Source organism: Echinops telfairi, unplaced genomic scaffold (genome assembly GCF_000313985.2).
Source record: "Echinops telfairi isolate 266 unplaced genomic scaffold, ASM31398v2 ScPeMD7_9;HRSCAF=40, whole genome shotgun sequence".
Taxonomy (NCBI): Eukaryota; Metazoa; Chordata; class Mammalia; order Afrosoricida; family Tenrecidae; genus Echinops; species Echinops telfairi.
In genome coordinates, this window is record NW_022103906.1 from 18729143 (window position 1) to 18756232 (window position 27090).

Below are 27090 nucleotides of genomic sequence, written 5' to 3' on the forward strand. Positions count from 1 at the left end.
TTAATACCTTACCTAAAATATATATATTTTTAGTAAAAGGCGAAAGATTTATACGACTTGAAACCAGAGCATTACCTAATAATATTTTTAACCTATTCTAATCTTGGGAGTTCAGAAAGGATAGTACTCACCACACAATGTCACCTCACCACTCATCAACCCCATCCCCACTCTGGGATGGTCTAGAACTTACTTGGGTGAAAGAAGCAAAATTACTCTAAAGCACCAAGATGCGACCTTTCATTTTATTTACAAGGCTGGCATAACCCTAACAAAATTAGTTACACACAAAAGTCTATCTGAATTGCATCAAACGTAACTGAATTTAGTATGTGAGAGTAAAAATCCAGTTAACATCCATCACAATTCAATAGTGCAAAGGGGAAAAATACATTCTATAAACTGCCAAAATCACTGGACGTAACATTAACAAGGGGAAAAAATAGGCTAGAACTTTCTTTTTCTAGCATGATAAATAAGGGCGGCAGACTGTGTCAACTTGAAATCTTATCAGTGAAGGGAGAATCCAACCTATAAGCGGGCACAGCCTGATGCCTTCATGGGTGTGGCCTTTTTATAGGGGAGAAACTGGGACCCCCTCCTCTCCCCGCCCCTTCACCTAACTTGCTGGGTGTCTGTCCTGAGAGGACTGTGTCAAAGTGAGAGCCACAGGACTCTGTCCCCACTGGCTGTCATCTTCTGGCTTCCGTGAGACTTACAGACCTGAGCTGAACTGGGCTGGGCGACCTTTTTGATCTAAAACTACTTCTTGATATAAAGCTCTTTATTATACATGAGTATCACTGGTTTTGTTTCTATAAACAACCTCACCTAACACAATAGATTATACGTAACGTAGAAAGCAAAAAAATATTCCCATTGAAGTAAAGAACGAAGCATACTAATGCCCGCCTTGTACTTAATTCTGTAAGTTTCTGTAATAAAGGAGGAAGTTGAGATAGGAGATACTATGTTAGAACAGAGATGAAATTTACAAAGTTATAGAAAATACTAAAGAATCACCTGTTACACTCATAGAATTATTAAATTCTTTAGGTATGACTAAATTAAAAATAAAGGTAATCAATACCTCTGTTATAGGTTGGCATTAGTTAAAAATGCAATGAAGAAATAAAATCTCATAATAAAAACATTTAATATAAAGTTAGATATGAAAGTCTCTTTTTTGATCTTAGGAAAACACTAAATCATAATAATGCAAGTTTTTTTTTGACTTCAGAAAAATGAAAACAATATGTAAAACAACAAAAATATGAAAACGAAACACCTGGAAATATTTGCAAATATTAGAAATAAAAGACTTCTAGCCAGACTGATGAGAGAGAGAACTCCTACGAACCATATCAGGAATTAAAGTATATCTGCAAAAACTGAGGTATTAAAAAGTTGAGATTAATCCTCTACTCCCATACACTTGCCAAATGAGATAAATTGAAAAATCCCTTGAAATGAGCCAATGCTTATTCAAGGAAAACAAATAAAAGATACTCAAAAATGACAGATTAATTCAACACAAACAATACAAATAAAACCTGATGCAGGAAAAACATCTGACAAAATTTAAGAACTAACAGAACAGTAGGAGTCAGAGGAAATTTCCACACCCACAAAGCGTTGGCAGTTCACTGGTAGACTCCCACCTTCCAGCGGGAGTCTAGTGCTCAACAATTCATGGCCACGCACCTCATCCACAGCCATCACTCAACTGGCAGTGGAGTGGTTGGTGTTGCTAAGACGCTGAAAAGATTTCCACAGATTCCCGACTAAGACAGACCAGGAAGAAAGGTATGGTAATCTACTTCCAAAAATGTCAATATAACCCCCACTTGTTCACAATAGTCCAACTCCAACCTGTAAGAATTGAATGTTTTGTTCCCTGTGTATAGTTACCATGCGCTGAAGCAGACTTGATGACGGCTAACGAGGACAAGAGAACTCTTACAACTAACACGTGTTCCTGGTGAAATACTGTTTTCTCCCCAAGGGCGTCTGCTCTGCCCACTCGGACTCAGCATCCCACTGGAGGTTGACCCATCCAGGGCAGGCACCCGAGAAGTAAAAAGCGTCAGAATGAGAAGCAAAAACATTAGTTATGAACAACCTGCAGCCACCCGAACTGTGCACATGGCACTTTAAGATGTCCACAATTGAGCTTTGAAGGTGTGAAGATACATGATCAAGATGAAGCGTTCATAAATGTGTACTACTGTATGCTGCAAAGCACAAAACACTGTTGTTGGTAGGTGACACCACGTTGCTTGACTCAACGAATCTACGCACAACTGTGCTGCCCGGCCCTGCGCCATCCCGTTGGCCATGTTTGAGCCCAGTCGCAGCAAGTGTCCATTCATCTCACCGAGGGCCTTTCCCGTTCAGCTGACCTTGTCAGACATGATGTTCTTTACAAGGGATGGATCCCTTCTGACGACCAGTCTAACGTGAAAGTTCCATTATTCCAATACTTCTACTAGCAAAAATGAGGACTCAGATTTTAAAAGGGCTATTTAAAAAGATACATTCACAAATGTTAAACTCTGCAGACATGAAAATCTAGGACACAGAAACTATAGAAAATATAATGGTCCGGATGTTAAGTAGAAAATTAAAACATTACACTACATGTATGTATGTGTATATATATATATATATATATATATATATATATATATGTTAAGTAGAAAATAAAAATGGAAAAAAACTTAATGTGAATGGGAATTTTCTGCATCATTAAATTACTGGTAATAGTGTCCTCTCCCCTTCCAAAAACGTGTATTCAGAATACAGAAGTTAGTTTTTAAGAGGAAATTAGCATGATACGAACACGCAAGGCCCGGTGTCCTAGACAACTAATAGAGGTGCTCATGTGGCACACACTTGACGGTTTTGCAAGAGGCAGGCAGACCAACCCAGTATCTGGAACAAACAGCTCAGAGCCTAGATTTCATCTGTGCGGCTTCTCCCGCACGATGACTAGGACTACTATCAGTTGGCCCGTGGGTCCCTTTCATCACTAGGCTCTCAAGCTCTTCTGGGTGTGTTAAATAAGTGGTTTATTGGGAAATAAACTCTTCAGACTTCCTGTAGTGACTTGATTTAATTTTTAATACATTCCTCCAGCACAATATACCTTTAAATGTTTGAGACGTAATTGTTGCCCCCTAGTGGTAAAGTCCTCAATGACGATATATCCACATCCCAAGAGCTGAAGCATAGAAAATTAAGACAAATACTTATTTCCCTCAACTACCATCTTATGTTTACCAAACTACAAAACTACATCTTAAAAAAACCCAAACACAACAACTACATCTTGTAGGTTTGTTTGATCAGCACGATGCTCACTCACCACAGCAACCCTACATAGGGTTTCCGTGACAAGGCTTTACTACAGTAAAGTGGGTCTCAACCTTCCTCAAGCCGTGACCCTCTCATACAGTTCCTCATGTTGTGGTGACCCCCAACCTTAAAATTTATGTTGCTACTTCTTAACTGTCATTATGCTACTGCTAGGAACCAGGCGACCCCTGTGAAACCGTCGTCCGACCCCCAGGTTGAGAACCACCTCATCTTTTTCCAGGGGAGCAGATGGATCGGCAGTCCGTGCCTAACTGGTGACACCACCAGGCCTAGGGAGGGCATTTCGTGTTCACTATAAACCTGGAAGGTGGGGATTATATAAATTCTTATATTGAGGTAACAGGTCACCAAGTCTAATCCCAATCCAACTATGGCAGGAGGACAAAAACACAATTTATCATGAAACTTAGTCCCTTCAGCATTTAAGAACCCAGGCTTCTGGACTTACTGATGTTACAATGCTGTGACCTTACACAATGGGGCTTCAAAGAGTTGGAGGAGAAATGGAATGAGAAGTGCTCTCATGAACTCCTCCACTCCCACAGAGATATCAAGACGCAGCAAGGTCGCCTCAGCTTTTGGGGGGGAGATGTGAAAAAAGCAACCAACCTTTTTAAACCCTGGTAAAACAAAGACACAATCCAATCAGCTAAGACCAACCGTTGTGCAATGAAATACTAAAGAAATACATCAGGCTTGTATTCCTGATGACTTAGCATCTATCTGTATTTTCTATCTTTTGGGAGGACTTGGTTTAGTTCTTCCCGGAGTACACATTACAGGTGTACCTGAATTCCTGAGAGGTAAGGGGGAAAGGATGCCGATTCATTATTTTCTTGAAGGCAATGGTTTCACTAAAAATGCTTAACAGCATCTTAAGCTTTCACACCGACATACGCTAAGAACACATTATTCCTGTAAAGGGAAAATACTATTCTATTCAATAACGTAAATTTTCCCAATTCTTTCTTTAATACGGGAATTTCTGTAATCAAAATAATTCTCCACATTTAAGGTTAAAAAAATCCTCACTTTATTTTGAAAGGAAAAAGTGCATGGATGCATTTTTTTTATTCCAAGACTAAGGACTTCACAGAAGAAAAGTTTAATATCCAGTAGTTAAATGTATATAAACATATGTTTACATAGATACAGATACTTAAAATTACTCTTCTTGCTGAGCCACGAAGATGAATAGAATGCTTTTTTCCTGTCATGAATTTTTTTCAAGGTTAAGACAGTAGGAGTAAAATGAGTATACTAGTGGCAAGAAAATAGGAAATACGAGCAACTTGACAAGACCGAGTTTACCCTATGCATAATGTTTAATAAAAAGATGAGCCACGGCCACATAGAGTGAGTGGCTTGGGCTTAGCTTGCTACATCAAAGAACTGAAAAAACTGTACTTGAGAATATTGTTACAATGATTTATAATAGCATTCCTTGATAGCGGCATTTGATTTCTAGCAATAATCTCTTAAATATATGTAAAACAAACTAACCCTTAGTGTCCTGGGTAAGAATCATCACAGCTACTGTTGAATCAGAAGAGAGCTCCCCAAAGCAGTTGGGTGATGTGACCTCGAGAGACACACTCAAAGGCTAGGAAAACCGCCTCCCCAAGATCATCAGAAAGTTGTCCAGTAAGAGAACAGCGTGTTACTGCTTGCTAAGGGAATATCTTGCTTCTAAGTTAAGTCTGAAGAATAAGTAACACAAACTATGAATGCACCCAAGATCCCCAAATAAATTAGTAAAAGTGCCATCACCTTAAGATTTATCACACAGACCATCAATGTTTAAATACAAATTCAGGTATGGTGAGTCCAAAAGATACAGTCATTTTATTACATAAAATTTCTCTGGTGTGCCAAAATGTTAACAAGACATAATATTGTATACCTGTGAAGGGTATTTGTGTTGTTTAATCACTTTTTATTACTGAGGAACAGAACAGTAAGTAGTGGACATGTAAGAAGCACTGAGTCCTCTACAATTTGAGGCTGTTATATTACTGCTCAACCAAAATATACTACAGTTCTCTAATAATATAAATGCCCACTTAAATTCATCTTTTAAAAATAAAGTTTTTGTTTTTCTCAATTAAAGCTTCTAAAAGACGGACAAAGGTACATTCTACCTATTAAAAATAGGGTACTCTTCATCTTTGGATAAAGTATTATCACTTATGGATAATGTAGCCATATACAGATCACTAAATTTTTATTTGAGGCAGCTGTTGGGAGTCCATTAAGCACTTCTGAACACTGTACCTTTAAAGTTGGTTTTTAATAGCTCTGGAAAACAAAAATTGGAATGGAAAAAAACCCAGTTATGGCAAAATCCTTTAACTCAGATTTGGTAAAAAGAAAATTCCTGCTGTCACAGTCAATTCTGACTCATAACAATTTTACAGAACAGATTAGAACTACCCCATACGGTCTCCAAAGCTGTAATCTTGATGGAAGTGGGCTGTAGTCCTTCTCCCACAAAGCAGCTGCTGGGTTTGAACTGCTGACCTTTTGGTTAGCAGACAAAGCACTTAACTTGGTGCCAACACAGTTCCTTCTGATTTAGTAGCAGTAAAAGAAAAAGTTTAATGCAGTGTTCACATAAAATCATTGGGTGTTTGGTGTATGCTACAGTACATGACTGAAAGCACAAAAACAAAGTTTCAACTTATTAAATCTGTGACTCAGTATTTGTAGCAAGGCAAAATTAAGTGCTATAAAGTATCTAAAAAATGAGGTTCTATAAATTGGTTCCAACTTACAATCTCATTAACAGATGAGTTAAGTGCAGATGCCAATGTGTTCAATACCCTCACATAACTACAATGTAAATAACAACAACAAGCCCAGTAGCATTTTATAGATTTTGGAATCCTCAGTAACACCAAAAACATATTCAAAACATGTTCATACAGAAACAACACCTCTTCTTCATGTAAGACTTGTTAAAAATAACGAACAAAAATGCCAGTAAAACAATGGAAACTCATTTCATTTCACGTGCCTTGGCTTAAAGAGGTAGATCCAAAGAAAAAGAAAACCAGATTCTCCATTCTTTGTCACTTTTATTCAGTAGTTTGTTTCCCTTATTTTCAGTGCCAGACATGGCAAGGAGTGATTACAGCCAACTGTTATTTAAAACATTTGTTTGCAACATGTCCCCCTTTACCACGGACCCCAAGCTGACTCACTGTGTGCTTTCGTTCGTTCTTTTTTAGACACCACCCCCAAGACTGGGGGGAGGGGCAGGGTACGAGAGATGAGGGGGAGGAGTCCAGGAGAGGAGGAATGCTACAAGCCACAGTAAGAATGAGCTGTATTTAATTTAAAAAGGGGAATGGGTGTACCCCACCAATGATACAGTATGAGGATACACAATTAAATCCCACAGCATGACTGAAGGCTTTCACTGTGTTTGAGTCATCACAATGGAAGGCATAAAAAGTGGAGTAAATCAATGTTGATACAGTCCAATCTAGTCCATTAGGCAAGATGGTGCAAGAAGTCATTTAAATGAAAAGTGCCCTACCCTTACCTACATGGCTAGCCGGCATGGAGAAGAACACAGTGACGAACCAACAGAGCTTTCTCCATGCAGCTATACAAATGTGTTGTCAAATGGCACATTGTTAAACACTGGAAAGGGGTGCCACAATGGACCTCTCTCTTTTATAGATACGAATGCTAGATTCAACTATCTCAACTAAGCAGGAAGTGGGTTCTTCTGCTAGGAATGCCAACCCTAATTCACTTTGTCTTGAAATATATACAGATTGTTTGTAGTGGCTACAGCAATGATATTTTCCTTGGGGTGCCAGGCTGTATGAAGTATTTTCTTGTTGAAGTCTAGGCTGTCAACACTGATTTCATCTTTCTTCCGCTTGCCGCTTGCACAGACTTTGCGGGGCTTCAGAACTGTGCGAGGTTTATTGTTTTCCCGGGATGCTTCCAGGGTTATGTCTCGCTTTGTGTTCCTGTCGAACATTCTGAAGAAGTTATTGTAAGACCCAGTCATGACAACACTGTAAAAAGTAGACAGAACAGTCAGTCAAAACAGATGAACCAGAGATTTAAAAAATACATACTGCTCAGTATTTACATCTAGCCTAGCATAGTCAGCCTCTACTAAATGTTAAGCAGATTTGAATTAAGGAACATGTTGACAGTAACTTAGTAAATACATTTTCTTGCCCTTAGACTGTGCTAATTTCTTCTTTTATCCTTCCTTGCCCCAGGCTTCCTGTCTTCTCAGGTTTAGCAGTGACAGTACAGATAGGGTTTCCTTAGCCTGACCAATAGGGCTCTTGGTTCACTGTGGCCAGACGTACTAAAAGTAAAATTCATGCTATAAAAAAGAGAAGGAAAAACAATTAACAGATAAAATATAAAAGTTCCAAGTTCTGAAGGGAAAAAAGAGGAGCTGATACCAAGGCCTCAAGTAGAAAGAAAATGGTTTGAAAAGTGATGATGGCAACATATGCACAAATGTGCTTGATACAACTGATGTATGGATTGTTACAAGAACTTTAAGAGTCCCCAATAAAATGATTTTTTTTAAAGTTCCATGTTCTACTAGCCTCTGCAAAATGAAATCCATCGTACCACACTTCCATGATTCAACTATTATTGAGCAAAGTGTCTCAAATTACTTTTAATGGAAGTGTAAATAATTCCAAAATTGTTATTTTGTTTCATTGGAATGTACTAATTGCTAAATAAATATTGTCACCTAAGATACAGAAAGTAAGGATTATTTATCCTTGGGAATAGTAGTATGAGCATTTCAAAACCCCATAAAAAGGAATGACACTACAACAAAACTACAATGATAGAAAGCAACAGTCACTCATGGTTATAATGTTACAGCAAGGACATATACCAAATACGATTTCTCTGAGGTGTACACTTTATGTATGGGGAAAAACCCTGGTATGTAACACACCAAACAACTGAAGTCTGCTTAAATAAAGGCTTCTAAACACAGATTAACTTTGCTGAAACCTGTTCAACATCAAATGAACAGAAGTCACCACTGACAGACAGGAGGTGGTTGGGCAAGGTGCACTGAGCTCAGGAATGGAAGCTGGAGAATGGAAGGACGAGTTCTCCCATGGAGAACTGCCCAGCAAACAGGACAACCCCCGCCAGGGGGCGGCCCCCACTCGCAGCAGCTTTGTCAAACAGGCTGCACTGCTGTCTCCGGGGAAGTAGACGGGGAAGTAGACCGCCTCACCTTTCTCTCATAGACCAGCTGGGGAGTTTGAAGGGCGGACCTTTATTAGCAACCCAATGGACCAAGCATGTAAGGAGAGTTAAATAGTACATTTCCTTCCTCTGATAAAGCTAATGCTTGAATAAGAGGTTTAAATTAAAACCAGTTACCTGTCAGATCCATTCCAACAACATTCAAATTTGTCAAATATGCAGTCATTTTCATATAGCGAACAAAGTTTACTTCTGAGGTATTCATGCACCTGGAGAAAAACATAAATGGTATGCCTATATGTATTTACTTAAACTCATGACCTGTTGAAACTAGGTAATGATATAATTAATCGAATATTTTTAAAAAATAAACATACACAAACCCCCTTAATCTTATTTAGTCTCTATAGTAATAGCACATGACCCTAAAATTTAGAAATAGAGTGGTCCTCTTCTAGAAACACACATTTTACTGTTGAAGAGAGTGGAAAAAAAAATCCACTTTAAACATGACACATTCTTTTATAACACAAACTAAAATACTTGGGAAAGAAAAGTGCCTACCTCTTCCTATTTAAATGCCAGTTTATGGGCGTAAATGACTGAACTATCTTTCATTAAATGCTTATGCTATAGCCCCTAATAAAATGATTTAATTAAAAAATGCTTATGCTATTACACATAGCATGATCATGTGCCAGTTTTAGTGACGTATAAATGCATAGCATTGCTTGGTGTTACTTATGTAGCATCAAAGGGTTAGATTTCGAAAAATGACATTCTGAGGTATTAATTCAGAATTTACTAATATTTCATAAATGTGTAAGTTAGGCAGTAAGTAAGCCTAGTATTTCAAATGTTCGGAGAAACAGGATGCACTCGCAGTGTTTGCTGTGATCAGAGGGAAGAAAAGGAATTTACTAGCTCTTTTTCATCCCCCTTTCACTAAAAGAAAACGTCAAAAGGGCGGCATCATAGAACAGCGCAGCCTTCTCAAAGTGAAGACTTCTCCACCACTCGTCATGAAGCCCTCAACTTATTTCAGGTACCCATTTGAACTCTGTGTCGCAGTGATGCAAACCAGGCCTGCGAGACATAAAGTGAGTTTATAGAGGAGTTGCAGCTCATGTGCAGTCAGGTTCCAAAATCTACATACAAGGCAAAAAAAGAGCTACAAATACTCTTCAATCACATACAAATCAGGGCATACAATTGTGCGAATTCAACAGAGATACACGAATCTGTAGAAGCTAAATATAAGTGATATACACACCCTGCTTTTGTTCAGGAATTCAATTTGGCAGGGGCAGAGCAACTGCACAGCACTGGAGGAGTTACCACTAGGCACTGATCAGAGTCTTGAGGGCTACACAAGGAAAGTTGTAAAGCCAAACAGTCGCCTTTATCCTTTTGTTTTTATTTCAACTAGGGTACTAACTGAAATTTCAAACACCATTAAGGAGAATCCTGAGTGTTTTATGTTTGTCACAAACCAAACCCAAACAAGCAGAAACTCAAACCCAGTGTAGTTGAGGTGACGTCGACTCCTGGTGTTCTAATGTGTCACACCGTAGAGCTTAGATCCAGACACAGAATTTTCCAGGGTAGAAATCTTTCAAAGAGCAGATTGCCAAGACTTACTTTTACATTGCTGCTCAGTGGGTTCAAGCCACCAACCCTTGCTGACAGTCAAGCACGGACAGCGTGCCTCACCTAGTGATCTCCGAGGGGGGGAGAAGCCTACTCTACTGGAGAACACACACTATGTTGGGGCAGACAAATAGTCTATGCACACTGAAAGGTAAAACTGTACATACCTGATATGTTTCCACAGGCCTGTTTTCCATATTTAAGTCCCAAATTTTGACTGACAAATAGTCTCTAGTCATCATATATCGACCACTATGGCTGAACTTTACATCAGAAATCGAAGAGATGATTTCAGAAAAAAATGACCTGTTACTGGGATCTTCAGGTTCTTCAAACACTGAAAACAAGCAAAAAATGAAAAGCAAAGTGTAAATTTTCTGGTTTCAGTAAAAGGCAATTCCTGAAACAACCATTCACAAACTTTCTAAGTGATGTAGAATCATAGGCTAATCCCAACTCCCATGTGAACTTGGTGCCATTGATTTTGACTCAGTGACCATACAGGACAGAGAACTGCCTCGCAGGCTTTCCAAGGCAGTGACATTTATGCTAGAAAACCTTCCTCTCTAGGAGCAGCTGGTGGGTTCAAACCTCCAACCTTCCAGTTAGCAGCTGAGCACTTAACCATGCACCACAAGGACTTCTTGACAGGCATATAAAGGAAAGAAAAAAACTGTTCTAATAACATCATTTCCCTTAAAGCTTTTTCTGGTTTTGTTTTTAAAGATCTTCAGTTAAGTGTGCAGTGGCAGTGCTAATTGAGTGGAACTAGGATCATTCTGAACTGGACATCAGTGCAACCAATTTACATATTCTGCATATACTCGTTGACTTTGTCCATATTGTGTCACTATGAAAAAGACACCTTCCAAACATGATTCTGCTATTGATTTTAGAATGAGCAGATAAAATTCTTCAGTAACAGGTTTGCACTGATTTTCATGAGCTTAAAAAAAAATTATTCAGTATTACTTAGAAGTAATACTGTAACCACTTAATTTGATAATCCAATGAGTTTCAAACTTTTTAAATTACAGCCATGGCAACCTTTTATCCTACAAAATCTTCAGAATATAATCAAAAGAGAGGGAGGAAGGAAAAGAAAAAGGGAAAAAAAATTAAACTGATATTTAAGACTGAGAAGCACCCCCAAGGGCCCAACTACCAGTTCCTCAAAAATAGCATTCTACTAAGAACATAAACTAAGAACATGGGGCCATCAGCAGAAAATATTGCCAAGGGTGCTTTCAGTATGATGACCTGTACTACCTCATGTGGCAGTTCTCCAAAGGATGCAAGAGGCCTAGAGCACACAGACTAACAACTTTCAAGCCTATGTAAATAAACTTAGCATGTCTGAGGTTAGTGTAAGGCAAATAGGAAATGCTATCATTTCACAGAAAGACACAGCAATGAACTTACATTTAGAATGCCTGTCGCAGAGGGCGGATGCCCTCATGTCGCATAACCGAATAGTTCCTTTACTACTGCTGTATACAAACGTGTTACAGCTGTTTGGATGGAACTCAGCTGCTGTTATCACCTCAGTGAGCTCTTCCATATTGGCAGGCTTAATGTCCACAATATCTGAACACATTTTATTAAGGAATCCCCACTTAGGAAGCACAGCAAATGTAAATTTACATGTCTTGAACCTGAAAGCCATTCATACACATAAGCACAAGTATTATATCTAAATTTCATTTTAGTGTACACACACCCACACCCACACACCCTTCCCTCCTAACCAAAGTAAAATACAAATCGAAAGGTAAGCAATTCAGTAATCAACTTTACTCTGTTTCGTGTCATGAGGGGAATTTAGCTCTATGAGATGCTAAAAAATATCCTAAATCAATATTAAATGGAACAGAGTATACACAAATCAATGATGGATCAGAAAAGTACAAAGAGAATGTAAAGTGGATTTCAAATGGGGGTGGGGTGGGGTGTTATTCCTGAAATGACTGGACATTTGAGGAGAAAATAATCTGGAAATTTATATTTTCGTTCTTTATAAGAGAATACATTCTAAAGGGACCAAAATTTTAATGCTTAAAACAACAGAAGAAAACACGGGCACTTGAAGCCATTTTATACTACATTTTTCTAGGTCTAACAGAAATCCACTAAAAACAAACAAACAAACCCCCCCCACACACACTTAAATTTATCAGTCTTATAAACAGCATTAACTATTAATTCAATATTAAATTTACTATTAAAAGAGCTTAATGTACATTAAGGGGACTCAACAGGCTGAAAAATTAAACTACTGTAACACAGCTGACAGGGAAGATTTACTTAACACAAGTACAGTGCTTTGAAAAAAAAAAAAAGCAATGAAAAGATGTAAATCCAAAAAACAACAGCATGTTTTATACACATAAAAGGATTATTCACTTCTCTCATGATGAGAGAAATGCAAATTAAAACAAAAGTATTATTCACTGATTTAGGTGTTAGACTGGTAAGTTATAGGGGAAAAGAGCTCTCATATATTTGTTGGTAGATAATAATTTAGTTATTTTTTTTCAAAGGCTATCTATTTGGAAATGCATACATTAACAATACCTGCTAACATATGCCAAGAATTTTTTTAAAAATGTGTATTTTAAAGGGGCTCAGAGAAATTTCTAATGACTTTATGTTCAATCAATCATATACGAAGAAAAAAAGTATAAAATAAGAACTCACATATGTTAAAGGACAATAGAAAATGTAAACATAAATATGAATTAGGATGGAAGGGAATAAATCCAGTAGACATACACTTTCCAAAACCAAACTCCCACACCCAAATGGATACTAAAACTCCTGTCTGTAATTTCCAGATGCCAAAGGTTAATCCGCAAATCATCTGCAGATAAATATGTTTCATAATCACTATTAATAGAAATAGAGTTGATGTGATATGTATGAGCATTGGCAAATATTCTTCGTGGACTGGCCTCAACCATTAGATCCATGGGCCTAAAGACTGGTACCTGTCAATAAGACAAGAAAGAGCTTTATTATTTTAAAATATTGATTCTTAACAGTCATGCCTATCATTATTTTTGTTTCTGGCAAAACATAAAAATACAATTTTACGCAGGGATTTAGTTTTAAAGACCAATGGTTGTATAGTCTTTAAAATGGTGAAATGCAAAGGGGAAAACAATTCCGATAATTAGCCTTCTCTTACTGGCAACAGTAAACAAACAAACAAAATGCACACCCACTGCCATCAAGTCGATTCCAAATCACAGCTATCTTATCGCCATTACAAGTTTGCAGTTTTTTCAAGTGACTCTTTTTGCTGCAGAGGTCTACCATGCTAATAACTGCTTAAGGCTCAAAGCGGTCCATAGCAGCTTTTAATTTTCAGTATTTGTGAGCTACAATATTTAGTGCAAATCTACTTCTTTGCTCTCAAAGGTAATTAATTTTGAAACTAATCTTCTTAAGTGTAATACAAAGGAGCCCCGGATCCATATTGGGTTAAGATGGGGATACCTGCACCTGTAAGGATTCATAGTCCTGGAAACCCAAGGAAGTGGTCCTACTATGCTCTACAGGGTTGCTGTCAGGATCTACTCAATGGCAGTAGGTTTGTTTTTTTTGGGTAACAGTGCCAAGACAGTCTTCTATTTGAGTCCTGGTTGAGACGTTGTCCACAGTCCTAGCTGTGACCTTTGTAGACCCATTTCTATGTTGAATATGGGGGTTAAAATAAATGTCCTACTGACAGAGACTTGGTGGGGGGAAGGGAGCAGAATGTTGTGATTCCTATTTAAGTTCTGCTCAGGACCTAGAAATGAGCTACGAACACTGGTCATCAGAATGTACTTACTCGTAGTGTAGTGACTGTAGTAGGGTCTCTGTACCTTCCATCTTCCTCTTTCAAGTTATACCCTTCTGGTCTTTTGTCCCTTTCACTAATTTTCCATAGTTTTATGGTTTTATCTGGGAAGAAAATAGAGCAAGTTTTCAGAAAAAAAGACAGAAAAGAGACTCCAATACTAACTAAAGAGACATTTGAATGCGTTTTTTCCTGAAATGTATCTCATTATTTCACCTACCTAAAACAAAGTGAATAAAATCCTTTGTCTGATTTAATAATAAAAAAATTACTATAGCCAGGTGAAAACACACACACACACACACAAATTCCCAACTTCCATATGAAGCACCCATATAAAATTTCACTTGCTATTTAAACGAGCCGCACACAGGTCTCGAGCCTTTAAACGTAAGCCAGAGAAAGGAGGAGAAAGTGAAAGGTGGGTGAGGAAGACTGAAGAAGGAATCCATGCATCTGAACTGTAGTGAGGGCAAAGAATATTCCAAGTACCTGCCCGAAAATAAAACAAATGTGTCTTGGAAAAAGTACAGCCAGAATGTTCTGGAGAACTGAGGATGGCAAGACTTTATCTCATATACTTTGGACACCTGATCAGGAGGAACCAGTGTCCCTGGAGGGGACACAAAGTTTGTTTAGTAAAATAGATGTCAGTGAAAAAGAGAAGACACAATAAATAAACAAACTGTTATAATGTGTGCAACAATAGGCTCAAACACAGCAACCACTGGAGCAGTGGTTCTCAACCTGTGGGTCGCGACCCCTGGGGGGGGGTAACCTGATTCATATCAGTAGCAAAATTACAGTTAAGAAGTAGAAATGAAAATAATGCTATGGTTGGGGGTCACCACAACATCAGGAACTGTATTAAAAGGTCGCAGCATTAGGAAGGTTGAGACCCACTGCATTGGAGGATGGTTCAGGACAGGGCCCTGTGTCTCGTTGTTATGAGTGAGAATCACCTTGACAGCATGTCAGTATCTAAGCATCTATCCTCTAGTTTAGCATCTATACATGACTTTGTAAACATAGGAGGAGGAAAGAATAGTGAGTTAAGAGAATCCATTACTTAGAATCAAAATGTTAAGGACTCTGGATCTTCCTCGATCTTGCTGTAGTCTGTTGTTGTGGTTAGATGCCACTGAGTCGGTTCTCACCCGTCGCAACCTAATGCACAACAGAACCGAACACTGCCCGGTCCTGCACCAGCCTCTCAATGGTTCCTAAGGTTGAGCCCATAGTTGCAGCCATGGTGTCAATCATCTCCTGGAGAGTTTATTGAAGAATTCTTTCATTGACCCAGATGCCTTAGTGTAGAACGCGCTGGATTGCTAGCCAAAAGATTGACAGTTCAAAGCTACCACTTGAAAGGAGAAAGATGTGGCAGCCAGCTTCAGTAAACATTTACTGCCTGGGAACCCTATGGAGCAGCTCTCCCCTGTCCTATATGGTCAATGTAAGATGGAATCAATTTGATGGTAGTGGGTGGGGTGTTTCCATCACTACACTAGAGGTTCAGAAGTAGGAAATAGGGTCTGAAAAAGTATTGAGCAGTTAAAAGCATACATCCTCACCATGATAGGGCAATATATAGCACACTACTTTTCAAAAAGCAAATGGTCTGTCTTTTTTGGAATTAAGTTTCGGTACATAGAAAGGTTATGGATAACAATATAGTGCCTCACTTATTTGTCAAAGTTAAGAAATTAACATTGTAAACTAAAGTCTTTACTCAGATCTCACTATATTTTAAGTAGTGTCCCTTTTCTGTCCCAGGAACCAATCCAGAATCCAAAAGCACACTGTATTTTGTTCTCAAATATCTTCTGATTTTAACAGTTTCTCAGACATTCCTGGTTATGGCTTATAACTTTCACACTTAAGGAGTGGTTGGTCAAGTTATTTTGTACACTGTCCCTTAAGGGGATTGTCTCATCATCAGACTGGGATCATAGGGATGTAAGACTATCAGTGGTGAGTTGTTTTCCTTGTATCCCATTGGGGGACAGATGGTGGCAAAAACTGATCTTTGGCAATATTAACTGATCTTTTAGCTGATGTAGCAACTGGTAAGTCTCTCTACCATGTACTTATAATTTCTCCCTTGCTATTTTTGGAAGCAAGTTACTAAACTCAACCCATACATAAAGGAGAACTAAGTTCTATCTCCTGGAGTGGAGAGAATCAATTCTTCTGGGAGGAATATGAAGACCTGAGTCTCCATTTATTTACCGAATCAATTATTTGTTAGTAATGAGTTATGAATGGAATATTTTGTTTATAATCATAAAATACTATTCTTACATGAATTTTCACATTTTAGTGGTCTTTCATAGGCAAATGGGTGTAAAATAAAATTAATGTCTTTATAAAAGCAGTTCAAAAGGAAATAAAAATTACATTGAAATATCTTTTGAGAATGAAGGCAACAAATGTACAAATGTGTTTGACACAACAGATGCATGTATGGATTATGATGAGTTGTACGAGCCCCCAATTAAATGATTATATATATAGAAAAAAAAAAGAAATGGAATATCGCAGCCACTCCTGAACGCCAGGTTCAGTAACTGCTATCTTCTATTTGTAGACTTTTACAGTTGTCCTACGGATGCCCTTTTCAAAGGTAAGGTGCATTAAATAGAGAAACATGACTGACTTTTGTTAATTTACAGCTGATAATCCCATCTAAATTTTATAGTTATCTTGCAGTTAAATACATTTTCCACACGCTACTTAATTTATATATTTATAGCGTATAGGTAGGTCAAGAATTCTATACTTTATAATGATTATTTTACATGTGCAAAAACCTATTTGTGTGTGTGTGTTATTGTTGTATGCCATCTAATTAATTCCAACTCTGATCCTCCATGACAAAGCAGAAATTCCCTCCAGGCGTTCCTGGATTATAATTTGTAAAGGAATAGACTGCTAGGTCACTTTGCTCCAGTAGTTGATGAGTTTAAACTGTAGACCTCTCGGATAACAGTCAGGTTAACCAATGCACCACCAACGTTATGTATACCAGGAGGCTTCAAAAAGTGCACACAAAAATGGAACTGAAATGTAACAGAATTTCCCCACAATTTTGGAAGTCCCTTTGTATAACCCTAAGACTCACTGTCATTGAATTGATGCCAATTCACTGAGACCCTATAGGGGAGACTGTAACTGCTGCTGTGTAATGTCCATGATCCACAAAAAACAAAACCTGATGCCACCAGTTAATGATTCCAAGTCACAGTGATCCTATACATAGGGTTTTCTGCTGTGTATTTAAGTATCCAGTCTCATCTTTCTCCTAAAGAGCAGCTGGTGGATTTGAAATAGTGACTTTATGGTTAGCAGCCCAATACTTGTCATCCACCATCATGTTTTGAAACAGGATGCTATATGATTTGGACCAATATCCTATCATAATCTGATGCTGCTTTTTATTTATGTATCCTGAACAAGCTTTATGTCTTAGCAGTGATCATCAATGAACTAAGAGGGATTTGTTTTTGTTTGATACCCAATCCATGTCATTAGCAAGTTTCCCATGTCTGACACGGGCACCTCTCACATTCCTATTAGCTCTGAATTGGGCTGAACCTGGGATTTTTTCCTGTTTTTCAGGATCGTTGTGACTCTTAATCGTGAACAATACAGCATTCACTAATCTTCCATATTTGCGTCATTTAATAACCGTATGTTTCACTTCCAAATCCAAACTTCTTAGTCCTTCACACTGCTACCAGCAGCACTAATTCTGGTGTGTTTGGGAGCCAGGCTGTACCTCACATCTTTTAAAAGAAAATTAAACAGTAAGATAATGCTACAACACTCACGATGCAAATTCACAAGACTGAAACCTGTAAATGTATGCCTACAACTTGAAGGACAAACTGTTACACAATCAACTTTTATATCGAAAGTACAGAACAGCACACGCATAACCCAGTAACATTATTATAACCACCAAGATGGTGGGTGTGCTGTGTGGGAAGCTGTTGCAATTGCCACGTGAAACACTCCAACTAAGCTTTCTGAACTCCCTTACAAACCTATGGGAACATGGATGCGTGTGCGGTTGGGCACTGCCTAAAAGGTGCTTGGTTATATGGTGTGTGACTCCATGTATGTGTAACATACCTACTAGCATACATTACATATGAAGGGAAACCAAACCGTATTGCTACAACATCAGAAACCTTTATTAAAGATGTGAAGTTATTGTTTCTTGACAAATCCTGCAGCTAGGTTTACATACTTGAAGGCAGATGTTATATTCTCTCTAATCTTTCCCCAGAGAATTCTGCACTCTTCAACTTATACCACCTTAAAAGGATGGTTTGCGTATCCTCTAGAGAATTAATTATGTTCCCAATGAAATGTATTTTGAGTTTTAAGTAAGAAGGTACGTTGTTCTGGTGGGGAGAAAATTTTTCTTCACACTAATGCGTATTTTCAATTTCTTTAAAAAGATAATTAGTCCCCGCGATCTGTGTCCCTTGAGAAAAATCTACCAAAATTTAGTACCCGTACCCCACCAAACCATTCTTCATAACCTTCTGGGCTGATCGTCTGCCTTGAATCCAATTGCCAAGCAGTAAAGCTAATGCTTGGATTGGACCTTTATTCCCAAATGTATCTAACAGGACTGAGACAAGTGTACTATGGAGAGAGCTTGTCTGCAGCACTCACTGATCGTGGAGACACATCTCAGCAGGTCTTGTTGGGAACACACCCCTGTAACAGTACTGTTTGACTTCTCCTATTTGGGACAAGCATTTGTTCTAAAACAATCATCTGAAGATGAAGAGCATTAGGATTCCCTCCCTGTTTTGTTTTTGAGTTGGTTTTTTTTGGTTGTCTTGGGGTCCACTCACTTCATTATCTTTAGTACAGATCCAAAAAGTACATTTAGTTCCATTGCACTGATTCCAACTTGTGGCAATGGCGCCATGTGTCGGAGTAAAATTTCTCCATTGGGCTTTCAAAGCCATACCCGTGTGAAAGACCCTCAGAGGTCTGTATTCTGAGGTACTTACGGGTAAATCAAACTGCCAACGGTCGAATGTATAAGTATTTACACCATCAAGGACTCCCTCACAGTAGCACTCGCTAATCATTTTACAACTGTAAAGAGCCACTGCATTTGTTATTTATGCTTTAACTCAGAGAAAATGACACAAAATAAATAGACACTAAAGTTTTCAGGGGAAGCTCAAGTCCCATTTCTTTCTTCTTTTTTAATCCTTCCACAATGAACCAGAGTTAGTAAGATTACTATTCTCAAACACACACACAGACAGTGTATTTAGTATCTATTAACAAAAGAGAAAGACAGAAGCTTACAATGCATTTTCACAGTGCCTGCAGAAGAAATGCTATTAACCAGTATATTTAAACCTTGGCAGTATGCACAAATCAAAGGCACTACTGAATTGTAGAGAAACAAAACAACAACCCATATAGGAGGTAGCTTCAAAAAGCTGTGGAAAATTTTTTATTATCTTAATTATGCTTTCAATAAATTTTTTTAAGCCTCCTTGTAAATATGTACACTCCTTATCCAGCCCCTTAGAATTTAGTACTCTCTCCCTACGGAGCTACGACAGTGCCTAAAACCAACTGGTATCAAGTCGATTCCAACTCAGCGCAATGCCATGTTTGTCAGGGTTGAACTGTGCTCCACAGGGATTTTATTAAATGGCTGATGACTCAGAAGTTGAAACTTAGGCCTTTTTCCGGAGGTGCCTGTCTTTTTGTTAGCTGAGGATACTGACCAATCCACCACGCAGGGGACCTGGTAGGATCTGGCATGTGTTTTGGTGCCTTCCATATTTATATGCAGGGGAACACAGAGAAGCCTACCTGGAAGCTACATATAGACACGAATGGAGAGTTGGAAGCTATTTTAAGATTCACACCCACAATGAACTGAAATGTGATTTGTTTTCCAATAATAATAGTGGGGAGAAGGGAAAGGAGAAGCACTGAAGAAATGCTATTTGGTGCTCGCTTCGGGAGCACATATACTAAAAAGAAATGCTATTTGGCCTTGATCAGTTCATTGCTGAAGCTGGGGAATGAGTTTGGGGGTTACATTATACTACTCTTTCAATGTCAGTGAATATTTCTAAAATTTCTTCTCATAAAAAAATTTGGCTTATCACTGGAGATCCCCTTGCAGAGGGGGCTGGGGAAGAGACGAGCCAGTCAGGGTGCGATGTAGTAATGATGAAAAATACAACTTTCCCCTAGTTCCTAAATGCTTCCTCCCCGCCCCCACTATCATGATCCGAATTCTACCTTGCAAGTCTGGCTAGACCATGGGTGTACACTGGTACAGACAGGAACTGGAAATACAGGGAATCCAGGGCAGATGATCCCTTCAGGATCAGTGGTGTGAGTGGAGATACTGGGAGGGTAGAGGGAGAGTGGGTTGGAAAGGGGGAACCGATTACAATGATCTACATGTGATCTCCTCCCTGGGGGACGGACAACAGAAAAGTGGGTGAAGGGAGACGTCTGACAGGGCAAGATATGACAAAATAATAATTTATAAATTACCAAGGGTTCATGAGGGAGGGGGGAGCGAGGAGGGAGGGAGGGGGCTTAAATGGAGAGCAAATGTTTTGAGAATGATGAGGGCAATGAATGTACAAATGTGCTTTACACAATTGATATATGTATGGATTGTGGTAAGAGTTGTACAAGACCCTAATAAAATGATTTAAAAAATTTTTGGCTTATAAAAACGAACTGCTATTATCAGGAACCAATATTCCAATGCAAGCATACTTCCTTGTGACATTTACTTCCAAGAGTAGAGATTTTGTAAATGGCTTAATGTTTGATGTAATGGATGGGGAGGGGGGGGAGAACATAACTCCAAAATGCTATTCAAAATAATTTAGTTTACCATATAAATTAAAACTGAATCAAAATTACAAGCCAACACAGACTAACAGGAAGGCAGTAAGCCAATTCCAGTTTGTCTTCACTGGATCCTGCCAGCGGCCAAGGAAAGGCTCTCTTCTGGAGTATCTAAATGTGGGGACCACACTTTCACAGGATATTGTGTTTACAGTTGGGCATACTTTTTGTAAGTATCTTGCTACATCTTAAATGAAAACAGAAATTAGCATTTACTGTCTGTTATGTTGACTGGATGGCAGTGGGCTTGTGTTTGTGTTTTCTGGGGACGGGATGTCTATTATGGCAGGAGCCCTGGCATTGTCGGGGGAGAGATGAAGCTGGCTGCTCCTGCAGATGTCGTCTTAGGGCTGCAAACAAACGGGGCTGCTATGAGTTGGAACTGATTCTACAGCAGTAAATGTAGGCTGAGGGTTATCATACCAATACTCAATAATTCTATACGCAACATACAGATATCATCATCTCCAGTTCACAGATGAGGAAAAGCACAACTAGCTTTAGTGACTTACCACAGGTTAAGGTGAGAAGAGGCAGAGACAGGATCGGACCTAATTCTCATGGCAGAGTTGGGTTCTTGGTACTATAAAATGTGCCGTTGTGCTAAATGAAAAATTAACGCCTGGACAGCATTTGTGTCCCACCCCCCCACCCCCCGCTCCAAATTCAAAGGGAAATGCAAGGAAGAAGAGGTAAGAAGAGTTCTGCTACATTGAGAGGATTACAACTAATGTCATAAAACAAAATATATAGACTGTTGAATAGAAATGGACTTAGTAAACTTTAATCAAAACAATAAACTTTTAAAAAATCGGCCCCTGAGACTATCTATCACTGATATAATTTAAGAACGGAAAGAGAATCAAAAAGGGAAGGCAAGACAAGTTTACAATTCTGCATTATTATCTCCAAAAGTCTATTCGCAAAGGTCTCTTAACAAGTATTTTGTCTTTGAAAGTGGAAAACATATTCTACAGGACTCGTGTACAGAGCAGCCACAAAATTTAATACAAAAATATTACACTTACCATTGGTAGACAATAAAAACTGAGCAGCATTTTTCTGGGGCAACCACCTAATTTTGTTGATCTTTTCTTCTATTTCTAAACTTTTCAAGTAGTCAAACTCTGGTTCATGGCTCTGGAAGGTGCTGTAAACATTATATTCTCCTCTGCTATGAGACTGGATTTTGTTCTATAATGGAAACATAAATATTTGGACCATTGTTGAGAGAACTATTTCAAACAATCAAGCATGTAATCAATTCCAACAGACCTTGTGAATTCTAGTTATACTCACTAAAAATGTATTTCACATGCAATCTTATTTTTAAAAAATATTTAACTACCTTCAAAGACTAAATAAGAAAGCTAAAAAAAGTCAGTAAAAAAATAGAATAAGGAAAAGCTAAAGAAAAGTCTATTAATTTAAGTTGGTTCAGTAAGAAAATATTCTAAAATATGGATCGCTATATTTCTGCTAATATTAAATATAGAGCAGCAGTTCTCAACCTTTGGCTCATGACCCCTTTGGAAGGTCTAACGACCCTTTCATAGGGGTCGCCCAATTCATAAAAGTAGTAAAATGAGAGTTATTAGGTAGCAACGGAAATAATTTTATGGTTGGGGGTCACCACAACATGAGGAACTATATTAAAGGATTGTGACATTAGAAAAGTTGAGAACCACTGATAGAGAATATAGGTTCCCAAACTTATTTGGCCTACTTGGCCCCTTTTCAGAGGGGAAAAAAAATTAGTCAGCCACCCCCATTAACATTTTTTGAACGATAGCCCCTAATATTAGATAAAAGCGTAGGTGTCTGCTTTTGCGTGTCCACTGGGTCACTCCAGCATCCACTTTGGGAAAAGACTGGTCCTAAACTATACTGATAAAAATCTGTTCAGATTTTTGTCATAGGATTAATCTAAAAACTAAAGATAAGAAAATTTTGCTTAGAATAAGCAATGGCTGAGGCATCCCCTTTCTCTGCCCATTTAAAGGTCAAATCTCAATGCGTTACTGAAGATAATTTCTTTTCCTCCATCCATTTCTCTCACAGGTCTGCATTAGGTCAGTTCAGTGCAAAATGAAGCGCTCTGGTCAATGGAATGACGGAACCGATTTGGTTTTTCTGCTGCCTAAGGACCCTGTCTTTGAGATAAGATTTTTAAATATCCCCAAACTCTGTAAGCCAATGCCATAGAGCTGTTACTCATCCAGTAACCAATCCCCCAGCACTCCATCCCACCCCATCAACTGTGTACCCCTCTCCTTTCTCATGAGACTAGCACTGTATTGATGATTCAGTCACCTTACATCAGTGTGGGGACAGAGTTTACATGATTAGATAGGCTTGTGAACTACTTCACTGTAACACCAATACCTCAAAGAAATGTAATTTTAACCGTGTTCAGATATTCATCTTTTAGACTATTATCACATCATTGACAACCTATCAAAATCATTAACTGGCTACCTCAAAGAACTTATTGAAAATAATCTAAGTGAAACGTTTTAATAGATACTTTCCAAAAGTCAAGCAAATATATAATTTTGTTTAGGTCAATAGAAACAATTATTATTCTCCACATAAAAAGGAACCCTTGTGGTGCAGTGGTTAAGTTGTTCAGCTTAACTGAAAGGTCAGCAGTTCAAACCCACCAGTAGCTTTGTGGGAGAAAAATGTGGAAATTGCTCTTGTGCCATTTCCAAGCTTCCGAGCCGGGGAAATCCTGTAGGGCAGTCGTACAGTTCTACAGGCTCGCCGCTAAGCAGAAGAATTGTCTCCACGGCATTAGTTGGGTTTTTTGGGGGTGGTGGTGGTGGGGTGGTTTCCCACATAAAAAGATAACCATACTTAATTATCATTGTAAAAGTATATGTTTTGGGGTTGCTTGTTATCAGTAACATTATCTGGATGCATGAATTGTTATATTCAAACTCTGGCAGTATGAATGATTAGTAGTGAATTTGACAATGTTAATAATGTAGAGAATAAAGTCTACATTGGGGACAACCCAATCCCACTGCTATTGAGGCAACTCTGGTTCATAGAGTTTGAGAATATACAGCTTTACAGAATTAGACTCATCTTTCTCCTGTGGAGCAGCTGGTGGGTATGAACCACCAAAAGGTCTTGTTAGAAGTCTGATGCCCACTCTACCACCATGGCTCCAACATTAGGGGTGGAGGGGATAAAAATCTAATCCAAAATCTTGTCCTCACTCTCACTACAAATAAAACGACCCATTCCATATATACTCTGGTATTTCAGAAGAAATTTTTAAAAATATATCTACCCATGTCAGAGGTTTGGTATTAAAGCCACATTCCACACTCAACCCACTGCATTGGAGGTGACCCTGTGTGTTACCAAGCAGACTTGCTCATAAATGTTGGGGCTGTAATCTCAATGGACAAACATTACTAGGTCTTTCTCTGTGGTGTCTTCAGGGAGATGGGAATCACCAATCTGGAGTGCAACCACTTCGGCACCCAGTGACCTTACTGCTTGTCACTATGCTTTCCAAAACTGAAATACAACGACAAAACCCAACACGCACCACACAGAAAAATTTTATCTGGATATGGTTTGAAACTGGTTTGTCATTTAGTACTAATAGACAAGAGACTATGGTGTGTTATACACATTACACGTTAGATGAATGGCCATGTAACAATAAAGAATCCTAACCTTCAAGTAACTGTAAACCCATAATTTTGTTCCCCCAAACAACCTGATCACCTTCAAAGTACTCTCCATTACACTTAATACATTTATCAAATCTGCGACTCCATTCTTGGACACAGTTTTCAAACTCCTGTTCGGATGGCTGACAGCACCTCCCTCGTTTTTCCTTCACCTCTTCTACCTGGTCAAGTTGCTGTCCTTTCGTGTCCCTCTTCACTCACAGTAACAAAAAGAAGTTTCAAGGAGCGAGGTCAGGTGAGTAAGGTGCATGGGGCAACAGAGGCATGCTGGGTTGTTTTGTTGTTGTTGTGCCAAAAACAGGTGCACAGGGATGGCTGTGTGAGCAGGTACATTGTTATGGTGGCAAACCAGTACCCCGCCTGCCACAAATCAGACCTTTCTTGTCACACACCATTATGCAATCTTTGCAGAACCTCTAAACAGAAAGCTTAATTAACAGTCTGACCTGGGTTTCACTTGGAGTTTTTGGGCAAGGTGACAACTGTGTCTTCCACTGGCATGACTGATGTTTGCTTTCGGGGTGGGGTGGGGGGTGGCTTGTAAGAACAGCACCATGTCTTGTCATCAGGAACGACCTTGGGGAAAAAGTCTGGGTCGTTTCTGAGCTGTTCTTTCAGAACAGGGCACATTTCCACTCAATGCATTTGTCCCTGGTCAGTCAGAACCCAAGACACAAATTTCTCAGCAACCTTTCTCATCCCTATATCTTCCATTAAAATTCACTGAACCGAGCTCCAAGACAGGCTGGAGAACTCCCCCATCTTTTCAGTGGTCTGTCATCGGTCTTTGAGCATAAGTGCACTGATTTCGTCAACCTTTTCACCCATTTGGGAAGTTGACGGACATCCAGAACGAGGTTTGCCATCAATTGACATGTCACCTATTTTGAAATAAGAGAACCACTCGTACACTTGAGTTATTCCCATTTGTCTTAGTTTGTAGGTTGCTGTGATCCTGGAAGCTATGTAACTGGTATTTCAAGCATCAGCTGTGTGAATAGCTTTCAGCAGATCTTCCAGACTAAGAATATAGCACCAAGAAGGAATAAGCCCCTAAATATCCAGGGATAACATGGAAACATTGTCAGATTGTGCAGGGGATACGCTCATGTTGAAATGCACTCAAAATATGACAGAGGAAGAGCTGCGTTCTTAAATTAGTGTTGACCATAATGATGTGAATGGAGTAATGCCTTTGGGACCTTCATTTACTGATGGAGCACACTCAAAATGAGAAAAAACAACTGCAAACATCTATTAATAATTGTAACTTGGAATGTACTAAGTATGACTCTAAGAAAATTGAAAGTCAAAACTAAAATGGAATGCATAAAGATCGATATCGCAGGCATTACTGAACTAAGACTGGTATTGTCCATTTTGAATCATGCAGTCATAAAGTTTCAATGCCAGAAACTGTATATTCAAGAAGAATGGTACTGCATTTATTGTCAAACTAGATCTTGAAGTATAAGGCTGGTTTTAATAGGATATCTAGGCCACATACAAGGAAATCCAGTCAATACAACTATTACTCAAATTTATGCACCAACCACTAAAGCTACTGATAAAGAAATTAAAGAACGTTACCAATGTCTTCAGTCTGAAACTAATCAAATGTGTAATTAGTTGGAAAATATGGCCTTGGTGATAAGAAACAAACCTAAAGATTGCATGATAGAATTTTGCAAGACGAATGACTTTTTCTATTCTTAAAAAAACGTTTTATTGGCCTATAGTTTACGTACCATACAACTTACTAAAAAATTTTAAGACTTGTGCAATCACCTCACTCAATTTCTGAACATTCTTCTCATATTCATTGTTGTTAGCGTCCAGTTGCCCCGCCCCCTGCAACTTCTCCTGCCATGCCCTGAAATAATTATAAATCTAGTAGCCTCTATAGATGTTATCTATCCTAGATTTTCATATACAGAAAATCCTACAAACCACAAACACGAAGCAAACAAAACAAAAAACTCAACAATGCCTAAACAAAATAGAAAAACCTCAATCAAAAAGAAAGCAGAAAATATTTAAAAATATATTAGAAACAAACACCTTTAAAAATGGGTCAAAAAAGGAATCAAATGACAAAGTGTTACATTTTAAAGTCAATTATGGCAGAAGTCGTTAGGTTAAAATGTAAACACCTTATCATTTGATTCCTCTTTTAATCCACTTTAAAGGTGTTTCTGTTTTTAATATATTCCACTCTCTTTTTGAGGTTTTTCTATTTTGTTTAGGCATTGTTCTTGAGTTGTGTTTTTTTTGTTTGTTTAACAGCAAGGCTATACATCTCTGAGCTGTGTCCAGAGGTTTAATCCATTTGGATGCCCTGAAAGGACCAACACTTTTTTT

General features: G+C 38.5%; 1 protein-coding gene across 1 annotated transcript in view; it reads right to left on the bottom strand.

Moving 5' to 3' along the window:
• Positions 1 to 6435: 6435 nt before the first annotated feature.
• The window catches only part of PPP2R2A (protein phosphatase 2 regulatory subunit Balpha), an 84535-nt gene continuing 63880 nt past the window's right edge, over positions 6436 to 27090 (bottom strand). Inside the window, exons 5-11 of the mRNA XM_045286837.1 lie at positions 22045 to 22210; positions 14081 to 14193; positions 13055 to 13232; positions 11668 to 11832; positions 10413 to 10582; positions 8773 to 8864; positions 6436 to 7412 (exon numbers count right to left, since the gene is read on the bottom strand). Coding sequence (XP_045142772.1) covers positions 7133 to 7412; positions 8773 to 8864; positions 10413 to 10582; positions 11668 to 11832; positions 13055 to 13232; positions 14081 to 14193; positions 22045 to 22210 — 1164 coding nt within the window. The 3' untranslated portion in view covers positions 6436 to 7132. The remainder of the gene's footprint in view (positions 7413 to 8772; positions 8865 to 10412; positions 10583 to 11667; positions 11833 to 13054; positions 13233 to 14080; positions 14194 to 22044; positions 22211 to 27090) is intronic.